At 42.1% G+C, this 27,756-nt stretch overlaps 1 protein-coding gene and 1 pseudogene across 2 annotated transcripts; both read left to right on the top strand.

Moving 5' to 3' along the window:
- The first annotated feature begins 332 nt into the window (after nucleotides 1–332).
- LOC127498787 (nuclear factor 7, ovary-like) lies at nucleotides 333–27,756 on the top strand. 2 transcript variants are annotated; one of them, XR_007925977.1, is made up of 7 exons: nucleotides 333–979; nucleotides 1,367–1,462; nucleotides 1,645–1,875; nucleotides 1,953–1,975; nucleotides 2,057–2,175; nucleotides 4,134–4,684; nucleotides 26,147–27,756. XR_007925977.1 is itself a non-coding variant. In XM_051868526.1 (6 exons), exons 1-6 carry the CDS (start codon nucleotides 578–580, stop codon nucleotides 4,613–4,615), a joined length of 1,353 nt encoding a protein of 450 aa, XP_051724486.1. In that variant the 5' UTR covers nucleotides 333–577; the 3' UTR covers nucleotides 4,616–5,830. The 2 variants fall into 2 exon arrangements, 1 of the variants encoding a protein (XP_051724486.1); XM_051868526.1 differs by lacking the exon at nucleotides 26,147–27,756 and having other exon boundaries at nucleotides 4,134–5,830.
- On the top strand, nucleotides 15,311–27,756 carry LOC127498786 (nuclear factor 7, ovary-like; annotated as a pseudogene).

Genomic DNA, 27,756 nt, shown 5'->3' with positions numbered 1-27,756 from the left:
AAATCAAGAGCAGCTGTGAATTTACATGTGACGTTTTAGTCCAAAGATGGTGATGATGAATCCAAAATAACAAAAGGATTTATTAAACAAACAAAACTCAGATTAGTGTTTTTACTGGATACTTGAACAAATAATCTATGTACAAATAAAGAGCAATAAATAAAATTGTATTTTTATTGTCAATATTTGCTTTCTTTCATCGTTCTTTAGTGTTTGATTCAAGGTTTATAGCATTATACTAAAGTTTTAATGCAAGTTTTGTTACTTAAAACTTTAACCTGAAGAAATCCTGATCTTGTTCTTTGAACCACACCTGATCATAAACTCCACCCTCTTCCAACACTTACCAGGAAGAGACTGACTTATTATTTCTCTTTTCTGTCATACTGACTCTCTTCTCTCTTGACAAAAGCAATAAAGAATCATTGATCAGTGGAGAACGAAGAGAAACACTTTCAAGAAGGATTTTTGAGACATTTGTTTCTGAACAGATCGTTGTGATTCTCAAGGTGATTCATTTTTAAAACCGTCGTTCAGAAAGTGAAAGTAAAGTTTATATTGCTGGAGCTCAAACAAAATGGCTTCACTAAATGATTCTGCTGAAGAACTTTCTTGTCCCGTGTGCTGTGAAATCTTCAAGACTCCTGTTTTTTTATCATGTAGTCACAGTGTCTGTAAAGAGTGTCTTCAACAGTTCTGGAGAACCAAGAAAACTCAGGAGTGTCCTGTCTGCAGGAGAAGATCCTCAAGTGAATGTCCTCCAGTTAATCTTGTGTTAAAAAACTTGTGTGAGTTGGTCCTGAGGGAGAGAAATGAGACGAGTTCATCAGGATCTGAGGAGATCTGCAGTTTACACAGTGAGAAACTCAAACTCTTCTGTCTGGAGGACAAACAGCCTGCGTGTTTAGTGTGCAGAGATTCACAGAAACACGTCAGTCACACATTCAGACCCATCTGTGAAGTTGTTTCATCATATAAGGTAAGAGAAATGACTCTTGTTTCACATGTAATTGAAAGTGACATGAGGGCCAAGTAGGGAGTAGGAGAGTAGTGAGTAGTGAACACACACACACACTATAAACTGATTCACTGTGGCGCACAGGGAGTGATTGGGGGTTTGATGTCTTGCTCAAGGGGCCTCATTTATAAAGCGTGCGTACGCACAGATTTGATCTAGGATGTGCATACGCATAAATCCATGCCTTTGTTTTAATTTCTGAATCAATTTAGTATCAGATGTACATAAAAACAGAAGAAATCAGGATGAGTGCAAATACTTTTTCACAGCATTATATGATCATATCACTGTATTCTCTTCTTCTCTTCACTGTAATCTGGTGTTTTATGTGTTTTTGTTCAATTCCAGGAGGAGCTCAATACAGCACTGAAGTCCTTACAAGAGAAACTTCAACACAATGAAGAAATGAAAGGAGAGTTTGAGAAAACAGTTCAACACATCGAGGTGAGGAAACAGAATCAGAGTCATTTTCATCACAGCTGTAGGATCACTATATACAGTTATGATCTGATATATTTAATATAATCCGTTATATGTCGGTATCCGAGTTTATCTCTGATATGAATGATGTGAAGTGTTGATGTGTGTCGATTGAGATGATTGAAGTGAATGTGATTTGATTTCAGTCTCAAGCTGAGCACACAGAGCGTCAGATTAAACAGCAGTTTGAGAAGCTTCATCAGTTTCTCAGAGATGAAGAAGAAGCTACAATCACTGCACTGAGGGAGGAAGAGGAGCAGAAGAAGCAGATGATGAAGGAGAAGCTGGAGGAGATGAACAGACACATCTCAGCTCTTTCACACACAATCAAAGACACGGAGGAGATGATGAAAGCCAATGACGTCTGCTTTCTGAAGGTCTGATTTCAGATCATTGGTTGATCATTGGTTCATTGATTGAGTTCTTGATGATAAATGGTGTGTTTGTTCTGCAGGAGTTTCCCGTCTCAAAGGAAAGGTGAGTGATCTGCTCCTGTCTCTGGTCTCTCTGGTTCTGATCCAAAGCCACTGCAGTTCTGACTCCTGAATGTTCTTCCAGAGTCCAGAGCTCACAGCCGGATCCACAGATGGCTTCTGGAGCTTTGATTCATGTGCCGCGTTACTTGGGCAACCTGCTGTTCAGAGTCTGGAAGAAGATGCAGGACATCGTCCAAAACAGTGAGTCTGACTGCAGAAGATCTGAGCTCTCACACAGACACTGGAAATGATGGATGGGTGGAGAGAGAAAGGTGCTTCATGACACAAACTAATAGATAGATAGATAGATTAGAAATATTATATATAATCTCAGTTTAACTGAGTCTGTCTGTTTAGATTTGAATTATTATCAGTTGGAGTTTGAACAGTTTTGGATCATTTGATCATTCTGTCAATGACAGTCTGTGGGATTTTTCAGAGTTTTGATCATCATTTTTAGGAAAACTGTAAGTCTGATCAGTTATAAAAGATAAAGAACCAGAGTCAGAACAGACTGAAGATCTGAGCCGAGTTTGGTGGTTGTTAGGAGGAGTTACAGTTAGAAGATTTACTCTCACAATAATAATATTAACTAGAATGTACATTTCCTGAAGAAAATGTGAGTGGAGCTTGGAGTGGCAAAAACTCGGCACTCGTTGCTAGGGTGTTTCTAGGCAGTTGCTAGGGTGTTCTGGGTGTTCTGATGTTGCTCGGCAATTGATAAGGTGTTCTGGGTGGTTGCTAAGGTGTTATGAGTTGTTTCTAGGCAGTTGCTAGGGTGTCCTGAGTGGTTGCTATGGTGTTACTAGGCAGTTTCTAGGACATCGTGGGTGGTTGCTAGAAAGTTGCTAAGGTGCTCTGGCTGGTTGCTAGGGTGTTGTTGATGGTTTTGAGGGTGTTATGAGTTGTTGCTAGGCAGTTGCTAGGGTGTTCTGGGCAATTGCTAGACGGTTGTTAAGGTATTCTAGGTGGTTGCTAGGGCATTGCTAGGTGTTTGCTAGGGTGTCCTGGGTGGTTTCTATGGTGTTGTTAGGCGGTTGGTAGTTGTCACAGATGGTTACTATGGAGTTTTTATAGAGTTCTTAGCGTGTTTTCAGCCTGATTTAACACTTAGCTAATCACTATTAGCATGTAGCTATTCACTGCTAGCATGTTTAGCATGTTGGAAGTTCAGTTTGCTAGCATGAGTCAAAAGAGCCAAACCTCATGTCTCTACGATGTTCTGATGCAGAGATATAGGTCTTGCTGAACGGTCGCTAGGGTAATTTGTGTGGTTGCTAGGGAGTGGCTTTGCAGCTGCCAATCATGATACTTCAAAATCTGCTTGAATGATATAAACCCCCATGCTTCTGACTTTCAGATTTGAAGATATCCCTCTTTGGGTCTGGGTTGCTAGGGTGCTCTAAATGGTTGCTAGGGCTTGGCTAGGAAGTGTTGAAGGTGATTCATGATTGGCTGTTCTCTGTCCAGAGTCAAACAAGACCACCCTCATGTTTCTATGACACTTCTATCCACAGATATTCCCTTTGATCTCTTTGAGTGGAAGTCTATGGAACTTGTTGCTAGGGTGCTCTAAATGGTTGCTAGGGCGTGGCTTGATAGCTTCATGATGATCCTGAGACACTGATTGGTTGCCTGAGTAAAATGAGCCCGCCCCATATCTCTGTGACACTGATCCAGAGTTATGTTCAATACAAAATCCCTAATATAAATATAATATATAAATAATAATCCACAGAATAGTGATAGTGTGCTTCAGCTTTCAGACCAACAGTGAGTGAAACACAACAGACAGAGAGAATAAACTGATTTAAATCAACACTGACTATAAGAGCCGATAAAATGAAGATGATCAGATGCTGCTGAAGATCAGACTCACACTTACAGTTTTTCATCTACAGCATAAATCTCAACAGATCTCATCGATTTATTGTTATTTTAATTGATGGACACAAATGTCTGAATAACACATTTAATGTTTGTAGTTGATGATAAAATGAGTGTGAAACTAATAACAGCACTGACAGTGATCAGAGGAACATGTCTGATGTGTTTGATCAACAGGACGAGTGTCATAATTCATAATAATCTGTGTTGGTTCACTCTTGATCATTATATGAACATCAGAATAAAAGCATCTGTTGATTGTGTCTCATCAGCTCCTGTGATTCTGGATCCAAACACTGTGAGTCCATATCTCGTCCTGTCTGATGATCTGACCAGTGTAAGAAACAGCGGGATCAAACAACCTCTTCCTGATAATCCAGAGAGATTTGACTGTGATCCCTGTGTTCTGGGTTCAGAGGGGTTTAACTCAGGAACACACTGCTGGGATGTGGAGGTTAAAGAGAGTTCAGGCTGGATTCTTGGAGTAACTACAGCATCAAACCAGAGGAAGGGAGTTGTTTTCTTCAACACTGATGTCTGGTGTGTGTCGAACGGTTGGGCTCCATGTTCTGGTTTTCGTGTCAAACAGAAGCTTGATCGTGTGAGAGTGAATCTGGACTATGACAGAGGAACGGTGTCATTCTCTGATCCTGTAACTAACACACATCTACACACACTCACAACCACCTTCACTCACACACTCTTTCCATTCTTCTGGTGTCATGATGGATCTCTGAGGATCAATAGTCAGTAATCGTTACTCCTGTAGGTCTGGATCTTCCTGCTTTCATCATGTTTCCAATATTTAATCCAGATCACATGAGTAAGAGTGCTGTTGATCTGAATATCAGTACGGTGGCTGTGATTGGGCCGTGATGATCACATGACTGATATCAGCACTACAGCAACACTCACACTCTCATATTTCATAAAACAGATCAATAAACAACAAGTTTATTTAATTAGAGTTCAGAAGAAGTTTAAAAAGCACTTTACACAAGAAGAACAATTTTTTTAGACCATTGTAGGATAATGACCTGATTATTTTCAGTGAAGTTCGTCAATTTGCTAATTTTCACATAATTATATTTTTTTTTTCTAGAAACTGAACCTAATTCTACACAGTTTCAGTGAATTTGTAAATGAATAATTGTTTATTTCAGTTTAAATGATCATGTGTTCACTAAAATACATGTAAATGATGAACTCTTAGAAACTCTTGATTAGCAGCATTTATGGATCTAATTTTAAAAAACAAAAAGTCAAAGTTTCTGTGATTCACTGACAAAGACTGAGTTTCAGAACAGAATTTGATGATCTCTAGTTTTAAAAGTTTTGAACTACAGCATCATTCAGACACACAGACATTGAGAATCTCAACAATGACGATCAAAAGCTTCATGCCGCAGTGCATGCTGGGAGTTTTGTGTGCTGGCACCCAGCATGCATTGCAGCATTAAGTTTTTGATTGTCACCATTTCTGATGTGTGAATGATGCAGAACCTCTGAATGTGTTATGTGATGATGAATCATCATGATCGTCTGATTGGCTGATCTCATTCTGTCTATAAATCACAGAGTCTTTCTTTGGTGTCAAATCGTTCCTATCAGATCACATCTAACAATCATTACAGGCAGTAAGTTAGTTTCACGTCATATACTTACTGCTTACAACATTGTGTGGAGCTGCTTGACATTCTTCTTTAGGCAGATGTTTATTAAGATTAAAAGTGGTTTATTTTGTTTAAAATCTTATGAATGTATGAGGTGGTGAGAGGGTCTTTTACCCCACAGACACAAAACCAGCATGAGGAAAAAGACACACAGTACTGATACAAACACTTTAGCTAAAATAATGTTTTTAATAATGTCTAATTTAATACTTGTTTAAAACAGTCACTTTAGCAAAGTTTGTACTATTTTCTGTGTTTATTTTGATAAATAAAAGAATTCATTTTTGTTCAATAAATATACTGTTTTTAAAATATGTTCATTTTAAAAATACAGAAACAAAATTATTTAAAAAAAGTAAAGATTGTGAAAGCATTGAAGAAGATCACATAATAATTGAACCTCTGGTGCTCCTTATTTGTGAATCACACTCATTGTCCTCACGGTCAAAAGTGACCGGACACCTGTAACGTAACCTTATTTTTTCAGTAAAATCATTCTAATTCATTTTTGTTTAATAATATTTTTTCTTTTTGCATTTTGAGAGGGTTTTGTGGTAATATCCATTAATATCCATTTTCCCCATAGAAAATATATATATTTTTCCAATTTATGCAGTATTTCAGGTTAAAGGACTTTAACCAGTCTAAGCCTTTAAAATCAGGCAGATTAGCGCCATCTGTTGAGAGTGTAGAAAGAAAACATGTAATATCATGGTGTAACCACTAGTTGCCTGTATAGCTCTCTGAAGCAGCCTTGTTGTTTTTAGACATAATTACATATTTTTATTAGGTGGAAGATTTGAATATATATAAGGATACTTTTGTCAAGTTTTAGATATTTTTGTTGTTGGAAATAGTGATTTGAAGTGTTTGTTGATTCCAGTCAAACCTGAACATTGTGTTAGAAAGAGAACACAAAGAAGCATTTTGTTGCCAATTTTTTTTATTCAGAATTTAATAATAATAATAATAAATGCAATTCATTCAGTCATAACGCTTTATGTAAACATTTTTCAATGAACATGACTATTTTTTGTAAAATGTCAGTGAACAGTAACAAAGGGAAGGAACCGTAATCAAAAAGGAAACAGAAAAAAAGAATGTAAAGTCTCTTGCAAACTGGATTTTTCTGTATCTCTCTCTTTTTTTTTTTTTTACTACTTGTGCTCGTCACAGAGCTCCTGCAGAAACAACAACAACAAAAATAATAAAATAGATAAATAAAAAAATAAGAATGTTTGGAACGGTGTGAAGAAACAAGCCTGAGCTTCCAAGTGCCCTGACAAACCCAAGCTTCTCATCGCTGTTCGTTGCAGATTTCCCATTCATTTCCAGTGTCTGTTTTGATGTTTTAGAGTCACCCTGTGACACCACATCACTGCTGTGAGCTTTTTCTGCATTATTACTAAATTATTGAATTGATTTTACATACCTTCAAAACCTTGCTCTGTCAGCAGTTTGTGTGTGTGTGTGTGTGTGTGTGTGAATGGATGTTTATTTCACAGCGTTGATGTTTTATCGTGTCACTCCTTCACTGCTGTGAGCTTTTTCTACATTATGACTGAATTATTGAATGGGTTTCACATATTCTCAAAACTTTGCTCCGTGTTACTGATTTGTGTGTGGGCCGCCGTGACCCGCCTCGGCCGCCCTCGGCCTCTGACCCGCCGTGGCCGCCCTCAGCCTCTGACCCGCCATGGCTCATGGATCCGCCCTGGAGACCTCCGTTCCAGTCCGCTCCTCTCCCTGCACCTGCATGAGGTCTCCAGGGCGCCCACCCCCCCTCCCGGTTGTTCCATCTACGGCGCGAGGTCGCGCCTACCAGGAGGGGGAGGTACTGTCACAGTTCCCTTGTCTCCCGGACTCCATTTCCCATGATCCTCTTGTCTCCACACCTGCACTCACTTCCCTCGTCATCTCCCCATCAGCACTCATCACCTGCACCTGGACTTCCTCATCAGCACTCCCTATATAATGGACTCAGTCCCTTCACTCCCTGTCCGTTCTTAATGTAATGTTATGTACTATGTGTTTGGTGTTCTTCTCCATTGTTCATTAAAGTGCCTGTTATTGTGGATTTCCTTGTACTGCCTCATCTCTACACCAGCACCGGTAACAGTAATAGTAATAGTATCTAGGTCTGAATTGAAATATATATTGTATGTTTTAATTGATCACGCTACAAACATAATGATCTTATAATACATGATGCATTGCTGTGTCCGTTATCACATAATTCACACTTTTGGACACTTTTGCTTTAACGGATATTAGCCAACACTGCAAAATCAAGCTGTTAAATTCATATATTTATTGTCCAACATCCCCAATTTTTCTGATGCATGTCCTTAATTTAATTTCATATGTTGGTATTAATTCAGTGTTTATAATGCTAATACTTGAACTTCAAAGAATTTTAACCCAAACTGACTGGGTTTCTAGAGAGCAAAGGTTTTGTGAAAAAAGTGGAAGACTAAAACACAAAGTGTGTAAAATAAACTGTTAAAAGGATTTGATGATCAGTAGTGTTGGTATTTTATTCTGTGTTGTCATCATTCAGGCTGGATTTCAGCTTTAATGTATGTTTTTTTTTTTTTTTTTTTTAACAAAGCAGCTGATATTGCAATAGAAACTAGTGGACTGCCGACTCGCTTTCACCCCAAAATAGCGGTCTGCAGTCCCAACGTCTCCAGTCTGTGTGTGAAGTGTTGTCTGCAGTCATCGTCTCCAGTCAGCAAGTATCATTCTCCATCGGAGAATGCAACCACAAAGTGCAACGGATTCCTCCTGCAATGTTCCCTGACCCTGGAGATGCAACCGCACTTGTTCCCCAACGATTACTCCAGGGTAGCATTTGTGATCTCCCAATTATCCGGCAAAGCGCTGCAATGGGCTGATTCCATTTGGTCACAAAACAACCCTGTGCTTCAGTCATACTCCAGCTTCGTCAAGCACTTCAGAGAAGTATTCAGGAAACCCTCATGGGATGCATCTATTGGTGAGAAACTTTATAATTTGAAACAAGGAAGCATGTCTGTTAACGATTATGCCATTCAATTCAGAACTCTTGCTGCCAGAAGCGGATGGAATGAACAGCTCAACACCTCCCTCTGCCGACCAGAATCCGTCAGCACTCCAGAACCAGCCAACGAACCTATGCAAGTGGAATCTAATCGTCTGTCACCCACTGAACGGCAGAGAAGGCTGACCCAGAAATTATGCCTCTATTGTGGTTCTCCAGGGCATGTACTCTCCGCATGCCCAACACGTCCTCCTCGTCCCATGGTGAGTACCATCATCCCACATATTAATACCATGAAACCACTCACCACTATTGTACAACTTACTGCTGCTGATATCTCCATTCCAGTTACCGCCCTCCTCGATTCTGGGTCAGCAGGAAACTTCATCTCCGGCGCCCTCTGCCGTCAGCTCGGTATCAAGACCAAGTGTACGCCGTCAACCTACCAGATCCACTCGATAACCAGCAAACCTGTGAGCAGAGGACATGTGAGTCGGAGCATAGGTCCTAAACAACTTTAAGTCGGCATTCTTCATGTGGAAGACATCCATCTGCTGGTTCTGGAGGGTTCCACCGCTGACGTGATATTAGGGTGCCCGTGGTTGGAGCAGCACAATCCCATCCTCTCATGAAAGACTGGAGCAGTCCTGAAGTGGGGCGACACCTGCTTCCCATCCTGTTTCTCGGCACTTCCAGTTTCACGACCGCCAAACTCCCATCGTCTCCTTGTTTGCACCACCTCCATTGAAAGTCCCATTGAGAAACGGTCGGTAGACATTCCCTCGTGTTACGCCCCCTTCAGCGACGTATTCTGCCCCAAGAGAGCTTCCAAGCTGCCTCCACACCGGCCATGGGATTGCGCCATTGATCTGCTTCCGGGTGCGTCAGTGCCTAGGGGAAGGATATACCCCCTATCCATCCCGGAGGAGAAGGCCATGGTGGAGTACATCGAGGAGGCTCTGGCTCAAGGATACATATGACCATCTACTTCCCCTGCTGCTTCCAGCTTCTTCTTCGTGGCCAAAAAGGACGGAGGCTTACGGCCTTGTATTGACTACCGAGCTCTCAAGTCCATTACTGTGAAGTTCCGATATCCCCTTCCTCTCATCCCAGCGGCCCTGGAACATCTCCGCAGTGCCACTGTGTTCACCAAGTTGGACCTCCGCAGCACGTATAACCTCATCCGGATACGTGAGGGGGACGAGTGGAAGACCACCTTCGTCACGCCCACCGGCCACTAAGAACACCTCGTGATGCCGTATGGCCTGGTCAACGCCCCCTCCGTATTCCAGGATTTCATCCACGAGGTGCTCCGGGAGTTCCTCCACAAGTTCGTTCTGGTATACATCGACGACATCCGACATGGCCGAACATCACCACCACGTTGCGGAGGTCCTGAAACGCCTGAGAGAAAACCAGCTCTTCCTCAAAGCCTCAAAGAGAAATGTTCCTTCCATCAGTCCTCAGTGCAGTTCCTTGGATATCACATCGACCACAGTGGCATCCGGATGGACGAGAGGAAGGTGGAAGCCATTAAGAACTGGCCCACTCCAACTACGGTAAAGGAACTCCAGCGATTTCTCGGATTCGCCAACTTTTACAGAAGATTCATTCAGAACTACAGCTCCATCACCAACCCTCTTACTAGTCTCCTACGTAACAAGCCCAAGTCTCCTGGACCCAAGCTGCCACGGAGGCCTTCGACAACCTCAAGGAAGCCTTCACCACTGCTCCTCTCCTGGTACATCCTGATCCCAACAGACCATTCGTGGTGGAGGTGGACACCTCCACAACCGGAGTAGGAGCGGTCCTGTCTCAGCAGCAGGGGAACCCGAGCCGCCTCCATCCATGCGCCTTCTTCTCCCGCAAGCTCAACCCGGCGGAGAGGAACTACGACATCGGAAACCGATGCAGTCAAGATGGCCCTCGAGGAGTGGAGGCATTGGCTGGAGGGAGCTAAACATCCCTTCCTGGTCCTAACGGACCATAAGAACCTTGAGTATCTCAGATCCGCTAAAAGACTCAACCCCAGACAGGCCCGCTGGGCGCTGTTTTTCACACGTTTTGACTTCACCATCTCTTATAGACCTGGTTCCAGAAATGTCAAAGCGGATGCTCTATCAAGACTTCATGCTCCAGAAGAAAACACAGAGGAACCTGAACCCATTCTCCCAGAGCAGATTGTTGTCAGCCCTATCACTTGGTCTGCGGAAACTCTGCCCTCCTCCAATGCCTCCACCAACACTTCGCCGGGTTGTCCACCGGACTTGCAATATGTCATCCGCACACGGCACTCCACTGGTTCACTCAGCACATACTTCACTTGGCACTGGCCACCCGGGGGTCAATGAAAACCTCTCGCTGCTCTTTTGGCCCAACATGGCTGCCGATGTCAGAAGGTACGTGCAGGGATGCAGGGACTGCGCCATCTCAAAAACCCCACGCCATTTACCATCCGGCAAGCTTCTTCCTCTGCCCGTTCCAAACAGACCCTGGTCACACCTAGGAGTAGACTTCGTAACCGATCTCCCAGCATCGGATGGATATACCTGTATACTGGTCATTGTTGACAGATTTTCAAAATCCTGTCGTCTCATCCCTCTGAAAGGTCTCCCTACTGCCATGGAAATGGCAGAGATACTTTGGCATCCCTAAAGACATCGTGTCTGATAGAGGACCGCAGTTCATCTCCCGGGTATGGAGAGCTTTCTTCTCGCTCCTAGGTGTGACCGTCAGCCTCTCATCTGGTTACCACCCTCAAACGAACGGGCAGACGGAACGGAAGATCCAGAAGATCGGCCGCTTCCTCCGTACCTTCTGTCATGGCCACCAGGACTCTTGGAACCAGTACCTGGGTTGGGCCGAGTACGCACAGAACTCCCTACGCCAGCCATCCACCGGACTTACACCTTTCAGTGCGTACTCGGCTACCAACCCCCACTGTTCCCCTGGACCAGGGAGCCATCGGACGTACCACCTGTGGACTACTGGTTCCGAGAGAGTGAGAGGGTCTGGGACTCAGCGCATCACCAACTTCAATGAGCTCTTCGTAGGCGCAGAATGACAGCAGACCTTCACTTTTCCGAAGCTCCCTCCTACCAACCGGGACAGAAGGTCTGGCTGTCCACCAAGGACATCCGGCTGCGCCTACCTTGCCGTAAACCCAGGTGTCCCAGGTTCATTGGCCCATTCACCATCCTGGAGCAGATCAACTCTGTCACCTACAAACTCCAGCTACCTCCTGAGTATCGCATTCACCCCACTTTCCATGTTTCTTTGCTCAAGCCTCACCACCCTTCTGTTCCTCTCTCCACAGAGCCTGGTGTGACTGAAGCCAAGACCCCCCTTCCACTTCTACTAGACGACGGAGCTGCATACGAGGTGCGTGAGATCTTGGACTCCCGGCGCCGTGGTGGTCAGCTCGAATACCTGGTGGACTGGGAAGGGTATGGCCCGGAGGAACGCTCATGGATTCCACGTAACGACATTCTGGATCCTAACCTGCTGGACACTTTCCACGCTGCTCATCCCAACAGACCTGCCCCTCATGGAAGAGGTAGACCACCACGACGTCGGGGTCCTCGGCCCTCAGGAGCAGGCCGTGGAGGGGGGGGGTACTGTTACAGACACGCCAGGCTCCAACATCCACCAATCACAGCGCACACCTTCCCCGAGTACTAATCACCGCCACCTGCACCTCATCAGCTCACTCATCACCAGCACTACTTAAGACACTCACACACACAGTCACATTGTCCATTCTCGTTCGCATCTAAGGACTTACCTGTATACTTACCTCAAGGACTCTCCTCGCTACTTACCTGTTCCCTTGTCTCCGAGTTCCCTCCATCGTCTCCAGTCTGTGTGTGAAGTGTTGTCTGCAGTCATCGTCTCCAGTCAGCAAGTATCATTCTCCATCGGCACTCTGCAACCACAAAGGACAGTATCATTCTCTATACCATTCACCAGTCACAAACTTGCATCTGCATACTCACCTGTTGTCACCATCTACTCTGCTTGTGTTCAATAAACTACCTGTTAAACTTATCTCCTATCTCCTGGCTGGTCCTACTGTAACATATTGCTACCTGTCCCAACTTTTTTGGAATGTGTAGCTCTCATGAAATCCAAAATGAGCCAATATTTGGCATGACATTTCAAAATGTCTCACTTTCAACATTTGATATGTTATCTATATTCTATTGTGAATAAAATATAAGTTTATGAGATTTGTAAATTATTGCATTCCTTTTTTATTCACAATTTGTACAGTGTCCCAACTTTTTGGAATCGGGTTTGTAATTAGTTACTGTACTTAAGTATCTTATTGGCTACTTTGTAGTTGTACTGAGTATAAAAGATATTGGCAACTTTTACTCTTTACTTGACTACATTTTTGAGCAAGTAAATGTACTTTTTACTCCACTACATTTGTGATGAGTCATGCAATTACACATTACATTTTTCATGGCAGCTAACCTTTTTCTGCAGCAGTTTGTTTCTGATATAAAGAAGCGATATCGCCATCTAAGGGCATTGAAGGTACTATATCTTGTGCATTTTGCCTTTACTCACCCAAACTTGTCGAAATGTGAGTGCATTAGCAGGTAGTTGCTGATCGCAGATATTTGATTTATTAGATGAGGAAATGACTGCAGCTGGTGATGAGGCTCTAACCAGCACATACAGTAGACTTTGACTATTTCATTTTACTTAACATTGTTTTATTGATCCGCTATATTGACATTAATATTGTTATTAATGATATTGATATTGATATTGTTAATCTTGAGTACCTATAGAGTAGTAGTGCATCCTTCATATCTCCAAAAAGTCTTTAGTTTAATCATATTTATAAAAGATACATACGCTGTACTGAGTATTTCCGAAAACAGCCGAGCTCCTGGAGGCGTGTCGTGTGAGCGGAGCTAAAGAGCGATGAGCACGCGCAGCTTTTGTGTAGAGGTCGTCTGCAAGCTATCGATGGTCAGCTAAACAAATGTATTTTAACACACACAACACACCATAGCATTATCCCTGGATAACTTTTGAATCACTATAATGAATATAGCGTATAGTGAATGATGAATAATGAATTTATGAATTCACTATGTTCGTGTTGTTTACATTATATGCACTTAGACGCCTACTGCCAACAAAACAGACATTTGAAGCAGTTTTACTCTCCACCTGCGGTTCCGACTCATGACCGGGATCATTACCGCTGTGACCGCTCCATCTTTCAGTTTCAAATGATCTGTAAATCCAGTGTAGAACTGGGCCTTGTTTATGAAACCATAAGTGCCGATCCTGAGGGCTCAAGCAGCCACGAGATATTCTCCATTCATTTTAACCAATAAAAAAGTGATTGAAACTATCAGTTTCTATGGTTATTTTAATAACAAATATCGAGAGCGCATCAGCGTGAGCACAAAACTCTCAGCTCCACTTAACACTGGGTTCTTTGGGAAGCAAGGTTATCTTTCCCTCACAACTAAAAACACACTTCTTTGGTGACATCTATTTTATTTCCCCTGTGTTTTATGATTTAATACAAATTTGCCATCAACAATAGTATTTAATGAAATGAATTAATAAAACAATTAATTTACAACATAACATCGCATTTTTATTTTTCGTCAAATAAGATGCTGCACGGCAGATCTGTTTTCATATTAGAACATGGATGAAAAATATTTTGGTTGTATGATATTCCTTACAAACAATGGTAATATTATTATTACTTTGAGGCGTACATTTTACTATAGTAATATATTTCTGTTAAAATTTCTTCCAAGTAAAAGCAAACTTTTATTCTGGCAGTTTGTCATTAAGTTTTTTTCCAAATGAAATGGTGAAAATCTCTAAAGTGCCTCAGAGCAGTTCTGGAGATAAAGTTCATGTGTTCATGTCCTCATATATTGAGAAAACAGATGTTGAAAACACTGTAAGCGTCTCAGGTATGTTTGAGTTTGTGTATTAGACGAAACTACGCTGTTCATTCAAACAGACACGCAAAACATGCAGACTTATAAACGACATGCTTTGACTGGCTGTTGTCGCGTTCATTTCTGCTGTGTGAAGGCCTTGAAATCTCTGCTGCTGGTGAAACTCACGGAATAGTTTGTGGTGACATCAAACGTACCCCATAGAGACAGCATTTCTCATGAAAAAGTGGATAAGTATTCATACACAGCGCAGATCTTAATCAGCGAGCATGTTTTTAAATAAAGTTGTTTTTTAAATAAAGTTTGAGGAAGCTTGGTGGTGGTGATGTTGATCCGCGACCATGGTGTGCTGTAGTCCGTTTATAGCCTACTGTTAGCTTTTTATATCTGACCACTTTATTTAGGCTTCAAAACTTGTAAAGATTATCTTGATAGACAAAACGTGTAAGTGTCATAACCCTTTGTTAAACACAGAGCTTATTTTTTGTGATTTTCCAAAAGTCTATGGGAAAAATGCATTGGCTTTAGATCGAGGGAACCCGTGCGCCGCTAACTTCCGGGTTGGCCTACAAAAACACGTCATCCCTGAGGTACTCTATTGCGTGAGGCTGCGTCCTTGTTTTTTCTGACTTATAACAAAAAACAGAACAATGCCTTAAAGCTGCTGTGTGACAAGGTGTACAGAAAACAAGCTAAAAAAAACCCAAAACCCAGAAGTTTTTATAAGCTACCGAACCGTAAAAGCCAGCCTTTAAGGAGACAAAAGTGACAGAATAACTCCTCATTCAATATAATGGATGGTCTTCTCTTCAAACAAAACTTTATATCAGAACAGGATTTGCTTTCTAGGATGTTATTTTCGTTGTGGATTTTTAGAGAGCAAAAGGTTATTTCTGCGAGTGCTGTTAATGGCATTGGTTTCAATTCTGTTCAAACATTATCTTGTGGAAAACCTCCCACTGTTGTTTGCTGACATTGTCGTCCAGGACACAAAAACTGGAGTTTTTAGTTGTTGTTGTTTTTACCTCAAATAATGAACATTGTCTTTTTTGCCTTGTCTCACTCTGGGCATGACAGTTTATTTGAAGCACTTGATTGTTGACCACCACTAACTATTTAAGTACTTAAACACTCCACATATAAATCTGATACCTACATTGTAAAAAAAAAAAAATGCTGTAAAATTTGCAGTAACTTACTGGCAATTTTGGTCTCCAGCAGGCCTGTAAATTAACAAGAGTGCTGTAAAAACACAGCTCAACTGTAAAAACTGCAAATCAAGAGCAGCTGTGAATTTACATGTGACGTTTTAGTCCAAAGATGGTGATGATGAATCCAAAATAACAAAAGGATTTATTAAACAAACAAAACTCAGATTAGTGTTTTTACTGGATACTTGAACAAATAAACTATGTACAAATAAAGAGCAATAAATAAAATTGTATTTTTATTGTCAATATTTGCTTTCTTTCATCGTTCTTTAGTGTTTGATTCAAGGTTTATAGCATTATACTAAAGTTTTAATGCAAGTTTTGTTACTTAAAACTTTAACCTGAAGAAATCCTGATCTTGTTCTTTGAACCACACCTGATCATAAACTCCACCCTCTTCCAACACTTACCAGGAAGAGACTGACTTATTATTTCTCTTTTCTGTCATTCTGACTCTCTTCTCTCTTGACAAAAGCAATAAAGAATCAGCGATCAGTGGAGAATGAAGAGAAACACTTTCAAGAAGGATTTTTGAGACATTTGTTTCTGAGCAGATCGTTGTGATTCTCAAGGTGATTCATTTTTAAAACCGTCGTTCAGAAAGTGAAAGTAAAGTTTATATTGCTGGAGCTCAAACAGTGAAAATGGCTTCACTAAATGTTTCTGCTGAAGAACTTTCTTGTCCCGTGTGCTGTGAAATCTTCAAGACTCCTGTTATTTTATCATGTAGTCACAGTGTCTGTAAAGAGTGTCTTCAACAGTTCTGGAAAACCAAGAAAGCTCAGGAGTGTCCTGTCTGCAGGAGAAGATCCTCAAAAGAACATCCTCCAGTTAATCTTGTGTTAAAAAACTTATGTGAGTTGGTCCTGACGGAGAGAAATGAGACGAGTTCATCAGGATCTGAGGAGATCTGCAGTTTACACAGTGAGAAACTCAAACTCTTCTGTCTGGAGAACAAACAGCCTGCGTGTTTAGTGTGCAGAGATTCACAGAAACACGTCAGTCACACATTCAGACCCATCTGTGAAGTTGTTTCATCATATAAGGTAAGAGAAATGACTCTGGTTTCACATGTAATTGAAAGAGACATGAGGGCCAAGTAGGGAGTAGGAGAGTAGTGAGTAGTGAACACACACACTACAAACTGATTCACTGTGGCGCACGGGGAGTGATTGGGGGTTTGATGTCTTGCTCAAGGGGCCTCATTTATAAAGCGTGCGTACGCACAGATTTGATCTAGAATGTGCATACACATAAATCCACGCCAACGCTCATATTTATAAATTAATCTTTTTTTTACGTGAAAAAGTGCTTAGTGCCACATCAGGGTCTGAACAGACATACGCACTTTTCCTTGTCAGATTACTGCAGGTTTTTGGAAATCTAAGTTATTTTTGCAGCTCGACATTCTAAATTAAAGGATTTGGATGATGACTGGTGATTTTTTTAAATGTAAATGACATTAATTATCCGTCGTCTACAAGGCGGAGAACATCTCAGGTTACGTATGTAACCATGGTTCCCTGAGAACAGGGAACTGAGACTCTGCGTTTACCGCTATGGGGAACCGTCACTCGTGACAGGTGTCCGAATGCCAAAGAATCACACCACTCCAATCCTATTGGCCGGCGACAGCCTATGACGTCATCATAGCGCGAACCCGGAGTATAAAGGGAGCGCCTGAGGAAGCAGTCGACATCTTCTCGTCTTTTGCGACTGTTCAGCAAGCAGCACGAAGCATGGCAGGACAACGCAGAGTCTCGTTCCCTGTTCTCAGGGAACCATGGTTACATACGTAACCTGAGACGTTCCCTTTCGAAAGGGAACCTCAACTCTGCGTTTACCGCTATGGGGAACGATATACCCACGCCGCCATGCTAAAGGAAAGTGCATGCCAAATGACTAGACAAACGTCCAGCAGTTCCAGAGAAATGCCGGGAGCAACTCCCCTTCAGGTCACGCAAGGCTGTCAGTGACAGCATTCCCTACGGCCAACAGTCCAAGCTGAGCCAAAAAGAGGCCTTCCGCAGAAAGCCTTCCAAGGCTGCTCAAAGCATCTGGGACCAGCATTCCATGGAAAGTGGTCCCTTAAAGGGAATGTGGCCAGGAAACCAAAAGGAACCCTGGCCAGTCACTAGAGGGGAACAAAGTCACCCTCAGCGCCACCAAGGAGGCCGTACTAATCTGGCGAAAGCCAAACTTAGTCTGGGCCAGCCCTGTCTGATACACAGAATCTCCATAACGCATTCTTCAGGGAAGAGAGCAGGTAAGAGCGACTGCGAAAGAGCAGTGAGCAACTCAAACCCACGCGCAGAGAAGGGCATCCTGGAGAGCAGAACTCAGCTGAGCACTATAAACCCTTGTATTGAGGGGAGTATAATCCGCTCATCCTAGGATCTACTCAGTGTCCGATTAAAGCACTGAGGAGGCTGTGCGCTAGAAAGACCCTGTTACAGGGGAGCACAAACCAGCCTAGGGCTGGTCTCAACGGGAGACTTCATAGAAGTCTACAACCAATGACCAGCTTAGGGAGCTAAGCATAATTACACAGTCAACCCAAAGGGAAGTACGAAGCTCAACCTAACAGACAGACCATACTGTAGGCACATAGTCATGGAGGCCGGAAAAAAAAAGGGCCTTCAACATAACTAAAGTTCTAGAAGAAGAACTAAATATCACAGCAGAAACTCAAACCGCATGGCGGCATTCCAGGGTGGCCCATAAGGCCACTCACCTGAAAACATAACATGCTGGGCACATGACCAACCATGTAATTAAGTAGCTGTGAGTGCCCACAAAACAGTCCATCCAACACAATCCAGCGAGCAGTGTACTCGGTAAAGAACCTTTTTACTCTTTACGCAAGAGGAGTACAGCGTACGCCATCACGTGCTAAAGAAGGCCCCATGGGCCTATAACCTCAGCAGACACGTGGCATCAGCTCGTGGCAGTGTTATCAAGCTCCAGGCAGAACAAACCGACTACAAAGGAGGTTAATGAGTCAGCCGGAGCCCTGGCCAGCCAGCGACATAAAGTCCCTTTTACTGTCTTCAGTAAAGAATATAAAAGAAATGTAAAAGGTACATGCCAGCATGTTCCCAAAGGAGGCCCGAGGGCCTACCTGTCACACGCGGCGTCAGCTAGCGGCCACTAAAGTTCTAGGAGCAAAATAGAACCGAGTTAAAAACAAGGTAACTACTTAGCTCAACCAGAGCTAAAGGAGACCATGCTCAAGGAAGTAAATGCATAAAACCACACAACCAGCTGGTTTTAACACAAGAACTTACCCTGAGAGGCAAGCCACTCAGAACATGTACTCAGTAAAAGCACCTTTTACTCTCTAAACGAGAGGAGTACACAGCCAAGCTCCAGCATGATACATAGGAGGCCTACAAAGGCCTACGACTCGAAACACGTGGCGTCAGCTAGTGGCAATCACAACCCATCCATGGTGATGAGTCACATAGAAACCAACACACAACTGTGCCAACATGCAAACTGAAAGGAGTCCCTTGTGGGGCCTTCAACCTCCATGAACACATGGCATCAGCCAGTGGTAGCTTCATGACTAAACCAGCCAGTAGGCCAAGTACTCGATAAGACACCTTAACACTTGGATAAGAGGAGTACACACTGCGCCACAGTGCTCTATGAGAGGCCTGACCTAGGGCCTACTCTACAGCGGTGGGAGTGGCCGATGGCGGTGTGAGTCAGCAAACAAGTCTCAACCATGGAAATGAGTCTAAATATAACCAACCCAGCTGTGCCAACATAAAAACTGAAAAGGAGGCCTGGCAGGGCCTACTACTTTTAGCACCATGTGGCACCAGCCAGTGGTCATAAATAGGGACCAAGCTCAAAAGGGACCAGCTCTAGACCCAACAAGCCAATTGTGGGTAACTAGCTACACAACCTGAGCTAAGCCTACACATTTCAACAGGCAATGTACATGGTACAAATAAACATGCTATCATGGTCTAAGGGAGGCCCACAAGGCCTACCACCTCAAACAAACATGAGCATAAGCCTGAGGCAGTGCTAAGATACGTGAGCAAACTCACGATCGTAAACCAACAGCGCCCGAGATACAAGCTGTACTCAGAAAGAGGCTATCAAAAAGAGCCAACAGACTTAACAGTGTATGTAAAACAGCTGCTGTGGTCATGATCGAATGGGAGCTAACAGAGATCATACTATTCTAACCAGAATAAGACAATACACACTCAACCTGAGTGTGCAATCCAACAGGTGATGCACTCAGTGGAACACAAACCTACCCGGGGAGTAAAACAAAACACCACGTTCTTAGATAGAGGCTAAACACAGCCTGCTATCACAGAACCAGGTGCTAACCTGTGGCAGCACTAGAGTAAGCTCACATATATGAAAGTATGTAGGGCTAAAGCTTAGAACCCAAAGCAAAGGTAAATGCTTTGTAATACATGCCATCCAAACAGGATTAATGTTTTCACAAAACAGATCTGAGATCTGTATTGAACCCTTGAGAACGAAAGCTAAAAACATTTAGCACCGTATGCTCAAACTTGAATATAATTCAAGGGGCTCATACGAAGACATTATAAGCATGACAAAGTTCTACAAAGTGGGGCCTAGCAGTACTGCATAACTTATCTTCTCAAAGATAAGGGCCTAACACCTGGGAAAAACAGCACCAGGAACGCTAATAACAGCCTATAACCTTAGCTGTTAACCTCAGCCATAGCACCTACATAATATCAAAGGGGAAATGGGCATACGGCCAGCAACTCCCTCAGGAGGAGGCCAGAACTAGGAACTATACAACCTCATAGGGATAGTAATAATAAGGGTGATGTAACAAACAAGCACCTAAACCTAGCTCTAGCCTAGCCGCTAGCTAAGGCCTACTGGGCCAAGCAAAGCTTGGGCTCCATTTTGAATCCTTCAAATATGAGGAGAAAATGAAGCACTACAAGCAAACAGTGTCAGGCGGCCGATAAAGCCAACCTGCACACAAATAACTGAAGTGACGAGTGCTAACTCAAACCAAACTAGAGTATTAGCTGAGAAGCTACTCTAACATAGGAGCTACAAAAAAGCGGCCATAAAGCGGCCTGCATGTTTTGAAAACTAGCCAACCTAATGCTACAGTTATTTTGCCCAAAAGAACCCCTTCAAACTTTACTGACTACATGCTCAGGAAAGCTATACAGGAGAAACAAGGTCTACATTTTTTATATACAAAAATATAGACCCAGCTTACCTTCCTGTGGCTCGTAGAACAAAGATTTTCCCTCCTTATTTTTATACATGAAGAAGGATGAAATCAAAAAGTTCTTTTAAGCCTAAAAGCACTTTCACTATCAAGCCAGACGGCAGCCTTTAGAAAAAAATATTATCAAAGGCCCAGCCGTCAGCCTAACTGTAAAAGACGCACCTGAGCATGATATAAAATATATATACACACATATATATATGTATATATATATATATATATATATATATATATATATATAGGAGGTGAAAGAAGAAGAAGAGAGGGTAGATATAAATCGCCCTTTAAATAGCTGGGGGATCGATTACAAACGCAACAGTGTTTACAATTGGTCACCCATCTCACTCTGGCTTCTTCCTCCTCCCGTCTGTCTGGCTCAGATCCAAATCTGAATGGCTAAGGGGGTTTTCCATGCCCTCCCGATCTCAAACGCGGAGATCAGGAAGTAATAAAAAGTCTATGGGAGCCGCAACATTCATGGACAGAAAGGAACCGTTCGTCGAGCCATCCGCGTGCAGCCCCTTTCTTAGCACGCTCTCACGGTGGCTGCAGCACGCCGAAAAGCGCGTAACAAAAACACAGCAGCTCCACATACCCAGCTGCCAAAGGAGTGCTCGCTACGATTGCAGCCGCCGTATTGCCTCAGCACACATGGGGCTAGAATCACCAGGCACAGATGCAGACACCTCTTCCCTCGAGAAGACTGCCGAACGAGAACGGAGCGTCCCGATAGGTAGACGCTCACAGTAAACAACAGACAAACACACCAACAGCACCCTCAAGCACCGTCTATGCGCGCTCCTCTCCAGACAGAAAAAAACGCCAGAAACGTGTAAATCAAGTGTCAAAAACCTGGGACACGGATGAACACATTCTCCTGAATGTTTGTAAGGCATGTACAGTGGGTACAGAAAGTATTCAGACCCCCTTAAATTTTCTCTTTGTTATATTGCAGCCATTTGCTAAAATCATTTAAGTTCATTTTTTTTTCCTCATTAATGTACACACAGCACCCCATATTGACAGAAAAACACAGAATTGTTGACATTTTTGCAGATTTATTAAAAAAGAAAAACTGAAATATCACATGGTCCTAAGTATTCAGACCCTTTGCTCAGTATTTAGTAGAAGCACCCTTTTGATCTAATACAGCCATGAGTCTTTTTGGGAAAGATGCAACAAGTTTTTCACACCTGGATTTGGGGATCCTCTGCCATTCCTCCTTGCAGATCCTCTCCAGTTCTGTCAGGTTGGATGGTAAACGTTGGTGGACAGCCATTTTTAGGTCTCTCCAGAGATGCTCAATTGGGTTTAAGTCAGGGCTCTGGCTGGGCCATTCAAGAACAGTCACGGAGTTGTTGTGAAGCCACTCCTTCATTATTTTAGCTGTGTGCTTAGGGTCATTGTCTTGTTGGAAGGTAAACCTTCGGCCCAGTCTGAGGTCCTGAGCACTCTGGAGAAGGTTTTCGTCCAGGATATCCCTGTACTTGGCCGCATTCATCTTTCCCTCGATTGCAACCAGTCGTCCTGTCCCTGCAGCTGAAAAACTCCCGCACAGCATGATGCTGCCACCACCATGCTTCACTGTTGGGACTGTATTGGACAGGTGAGGAGCAGTGCCTGGTTTTCTCCACACATACCGCTTAGAATTAAGGCCAAAAAGTTCTATCTTGGTCTCATCAGACCAGAGAATCTTATTTCTCACCATCTTAGCAAACTCCATGCGGGCTTTCATGTGTCTTGCACTGAGGAGAGGCTTCCGTCGGGCCACTCTGCCATAAAGCCCCGACTGGTGGAGGGCTGCAGTGATGGTTGACTTTCTACAACTTTCTCCCATCTCCCGACTGCATCTCTGGAGCTCAGCCACAGTGATCTTTGGGTTCTTCTTTACCTCTCTCACCAAGGCTCTTCTCCCCCGATAGCTCAGTTTGGCCGGACGGCCAGCTCTAGGAAGGGTTCTGGTCGTCCCAAACGTCTTCCATTTAAGGATTATGGAGGCCACTGTGCTCTTAGGAACCTTAAGTGCAGCAGAAATTGTTTTGTAACCTTGGCCAGATCTGTGCCTTGCCACAATTCTGTCTCTGAGCTCTTCAGGCAGTTCCTTTGACCTCATGATTCTCATTTGCTCTGACATGCACTGTGAGCTGTAAGGTCTTATATAGACAGGTGTGTGGCTTTCCTAATCAAGTCCAATCAGTATAATCAAACACAGCTGGACTCAAATGAAGGTGTAGAACCATCTCAAGGATGATCAGAAGAAATGGACAGCACCTGAGTTAAATGAGTGTCACAGCAAGGGGCCTGAATACTTAGGACCATGTGATATTTCAGTTTTTATTTTTTAATAAATCTGCAAAAATGTCAACAATTCTGTGTTTTTCTGTCAATATGGGGTGCTGTGTGTACATTAATGAGGAAACAAAATGAACTTAAATGATTTTAGCAAATGGCTGCAATATAACAAAGAGTGAAAAATTTAAGGGGGTCTGAATACTTTCCGTACACACTGTATAGAGTAATTCTTTACTGGAGTTGAAAACAATGGTATAGACAGAACAGTCCCAAAAGACGAGAAGATGTCGACTGCTTCCTCAGGCGCTCCCTTTATACTTGCGGGTTCGCGCCATGTTTACATCATAGGCTGTCGCCGGCCAATAGGATTGGAGTGGTGTGATTCTTTGGCATTCGGACACCTGTCATGAGTGACGGTTCCCCCATAGCGGTAAACGCAGAGTTGAAGTTCCCTTTCGAAAGGGAACTGAAAGCATTCAGCTGCGCACAAGATCATTTGCGATTTATAGATTTCACATCTGAAAGAGAGGCGTACGCTCGTCTTCTGTGTGTACGTTTATTCTATGAATCACATGTACGCACATCTGAGAAATGATCGTAAGATCAAATGTAGGTCAGTTTTAATGCAACATTTTATAATTATATAAGGCCCAAGGGCACCTCAATCATTTCCTGCCGGTATTGAGAATCGACCCCCCTTTAACTGCTGCTAATACATTTATACATTTTCACGCAGGTACAGATAATATTAGATAACCTTGTTTTGCTTTAATAAATAACACTGTCTTTTACAAACTGTACTTTGTGTTTTCTCAGGCTGCCTTTGTTTTAATTTCTGAATCAATTTAGTATCAGATGTACATAAAAACAGAAGAAACCAGGATGAGGGCAAATACTTTTTCACAGCATTATATGATCATATCACTGTATTCTCTTCTTCTCTTCACTGTAATCTGGTGTTTTATGTGTTTTTGTTCAATTCCAGGAGGAGCTCAATACAGCACTGAAGTCCTTACAGAAGAAACTTCAACACAATGAAGAAATGAAAGGAGAGTTTGAGAAAACACTTCAACACATCGAGGTGAGGAAACAGAATCATTTTCATCACAGCTGTAGGATCACTATATACAGTTATGATCTGATATATTTAATATAATGGATTCCAGTTTATTATTTCTGTAAATGACGAGCAGCGATCTGCTTCTGGATCCGTTTTATGTCGGTATCCGAGTTTATCTCTGATATGAATGATGTGAAGTGTTGATGTGTGTCGATTGAGATGATTGAAGTGAATGTGATTTGATTTCAGTCTCAAGCTGAGCACACAGAGCGTCAGATTAAACAGCAGTTTGAGAAGCTTCATCAGTTTCTCAGAGATGAAGAAGAAGCTACAATCACTGCACTGAGGGAGGAAGAGGAGCAGAAGAAGCAGATGATGAAGGAGAAGCTGGAGGAGATGAACAGACACATCTCAGCTCTTTCACACACAATCAAAGACACAGGAGGAGATGATGAAAGCCAATGACGTCTGCTTTCTGAAGGTCTGATTTCAGATCATTGGTTGATCATTGGTTCATTGATTGAGTTCTTGATGATAAATGGTGTGTTTGTTCTGCAGGAGTTTCCCGTCTCAAAGGAAAGGTGAGTGATCTGCTCCTGTCTCTGGTCTCTCTGGTTCTGATCCAAAGCCACTGCAGTTCTGACTCCTGAATGTTCTTCCAGAGTCCAGAGCTCACAGCCGGATCCACAGATGGCTTCTGGAGCTTTGATTCATGTGCCGCGTTACTTGGGCAACCTGCTGTTCAGAGTCTGGAAGAAGATGCAGGACATCGTCCAAAACAGTGAGTCTGACTGCAGAAAGAGAGAAAGAAAGAAAGAAAGAAAGAAAGAAAGAAAAATGACAAGCTCTACTAATAATTTCTCAGTCCAACATAATTAGTTAGTGAAACACAACAGACAGAGAGAATAAACTGATTTAAATCAACACTGACTATAAGAGCCGATAACATGAAGATGATCAGATGCTGCTGAAGATCAAACTCACACTTACAGTTTTTCATCTACAGCATAAATCTCAACAGATCTCATCGATTTATTGTTATTTTAATTGATGGACACAAATGTCTGAATCACACATTTAATGTTTGTAGTTGATGATAAAATGAGTGTGAAACTAATAACAGCACTGACAGTGATCAGAGGAACATGTCTGATGTGTTTGATCAACAGGACGAGTGTCATAATTCATAATAATCTGTGTTGGTTCACTCTTGATCATTATATGAACATCAGAATAAAAGCATCTGTTGATTGTGTCTCATCAGCTCCTGTGATTCTGGATCCAAACACTGCAGATCCACGTCTCGTCCTGTCTGATGATCTGACCAGTGTAAGAAACAGCGGGAACAAACAACCTCTTCCTGATAATCCAGAGAGATTTGACTGTGATCCCTGTGTTCTGGGTTCAGAGGGGTTTAACTCAGGAACACACTGCTGGGATGTGGAGGTTAAAGAGAGTTCAGTCTGGATGCTTGGAGTAACTACAGCATCAAACCAGAGGAAGGGAGTTGTTTTCTTCATCACTGGTGTCTGGAGTGTGTGGTATAGTCAGTACGGATGGGCTCCATGTTCTGGTTTTCGTGTCAAACAGAAGCTTGATCGTGTGAGAGTGAATCTGGACCATGACAGAGGAACGGTGTCATTCTCTGATCCTGTAACTAACACACATCTACACACATTCACAACCACCTTCACTCACACACTCTTTCCATTCTTCTGGTGTCATGATGGATCTCTGAGGATCAATAGTCAGTAATCGTTACTCCTGTAGGTCTGGATCTTCCTGCTTTCATCATGTTTCCAATATTTAATCCAGATCACATGAGTAAGAGTGCTGTTGATCTGAATATCAGTACGGTGGCTGTGATTGGGCCGTGATGATCACATGACTGATATCAGCACTACAGCAACACTCACACTCTCATATTTCATAAAACAGATCAATAAACAACAAGTTTATTTAATTAGAGTTTAGAAGAAGTTTAAAAAGCACTTTACACAAGAAGATCAATTTTTTTAGACCATTGTAGGATAATGACCTGATTATTTTCAGTAAAGTTCGTCAATTTGCTCATTTTCACATATTTTTTTTTTCTAGAAACAGAACCTAATTCTACACAGTTTCAGTGAATTTGTAAATGAATAATTGTTTATTTCAGTTTAAATGATCATGTGTTCACTAAAATACATGTAAATGATGAACTCTTAGAAACTCTTGATTAGCAGCATTTATGGATCTAATTTTAAAAAACAAAAAGTCAAAGTTTCTGTGATTCACTGACAAAGACTGAGTTTCAGAACAGAATTTGATGATCTCTAGTTTTAAAAGTTTTGAACTACAGCATCATTCAGACACACAGACATTGAGAATCTCAACAATGACGATCAAAAGCTTCATGCCGCAGTGCATGCTGGGAGTTTTGTGTGCTGGCACCCAGCATGCATTGCAGCATTAAGTTTTTGATTGTCACCATTTCTGATGTGTGAATGATGCAGAACCTCTGAATGTGTTATGTGATGATGAATCATCATGATCGTCTGATTGGCTGATCTCATTCTGTCTATAAATCACAGAGTCTTTCTTTGGTGTCAAATCGTTCCTATCAGATCACATCTAACAATCATTACAGGCAGTAAGTTAGTTTCACGTCATATACTTACTGCTTACAACATTGTGTGGAGCTGCTTGACATTCTTCTTTAGGCAGATGTTTATTAAGATTAAAAGTGGTTTATTTTGTTTAAAATCTTATGAATGTATGAGGTGGTGAGAGGGTCTTTTACCCCACAGACACTAAACCAGCATGAGGAAAAAGACACACAGTAATGATACAAACACTTTAGCTAAAATAATGTTTTTAATAATGTCTAAGTTAATACTTGTTTAAAACAGTCACTTTAGCAAAGTTTGTACTATTTTCTGTGTTTATTTTGATAAATAAAAGAATTCATTTTTGTTCAATAAATATACTGTTATAAAAATATGTTCATTTTAAAAATACAGAAACAAAATTATTTAAAAAACGTAAAGATTGTGAAAGTATTGAAGAAGATCACATAATAATTGAACCTCTGGTGCTCCTTATTTGTGAATCACACTCATTGTCCTCACGGTCAAAAGTGACCGGACACCTGTAACGTAACCTTATTTTTTCAGTAAAATCATTCCAATTCATTTTTGTTTAATAATATTTTTTCTTTTTGCATTTTGAGAGGGTTTTGTGGTAATATCCATTAATATCCATTTTCCCCATAGAAAATGTATATATATTTTCCAATTTATGCAGTATTTCAGGTTAAAGGACTTTAACCAGTCTAAGCCTTTAAAATCAGGCAGATTAGCGCCATCTGTTGAGAGTGTAGAAAGAAAACATGTAATATCATGGTGTGACCACTAGTTGCCTGTATAGCTCTCTGAAGCAGCCTAGTTGTTTTTA

Source organism: Ctenopharyngodon idella, chromosome 17 (assembly GCF_019924925.1).
Source record: "Ctenopharyngodon idella isolate HZGC_01 chromosome 17, HZGC01, whole genome shotgun sequence".
Classification (NCBI taxonomy): domain Eukaryota; kingdom Metazoa; phylum Chordata; class Actinopteri; order Cypriniformes; family Xenocyprididae; genus Ctenopharyngodon; species Ctenopharyngodon idella.
Note: the sequence above shows the minus strand (reverse complement) of the source record. Positions and strands in the feature narration are given on the sequence as shown.

Bases quoted from the DNA above. Each gene is read 5' to 3' on its own strand.
- LOC127498787 (XM_051868526.1), top strand. From the start codon at position 578: ATGGCTTCACTAAATGATTCTGCTGAAGAACTTTCTTGTCCCGTGTGC. The intron at 980-1,366 runs GTAAGAGAAATG...GTTCAATTCCAG, and splicing joins AAGTTGTTTCATCATATAAG to GAGGAGCTCAATACAGCACT. The intron at 2,176-4,133 runs GTGAGTCTGACT...GTGTCTCATCAG, and splicing joins GCAGGACATCGTCCAAAACA to CTCCTGTGATTCTGGATCCA.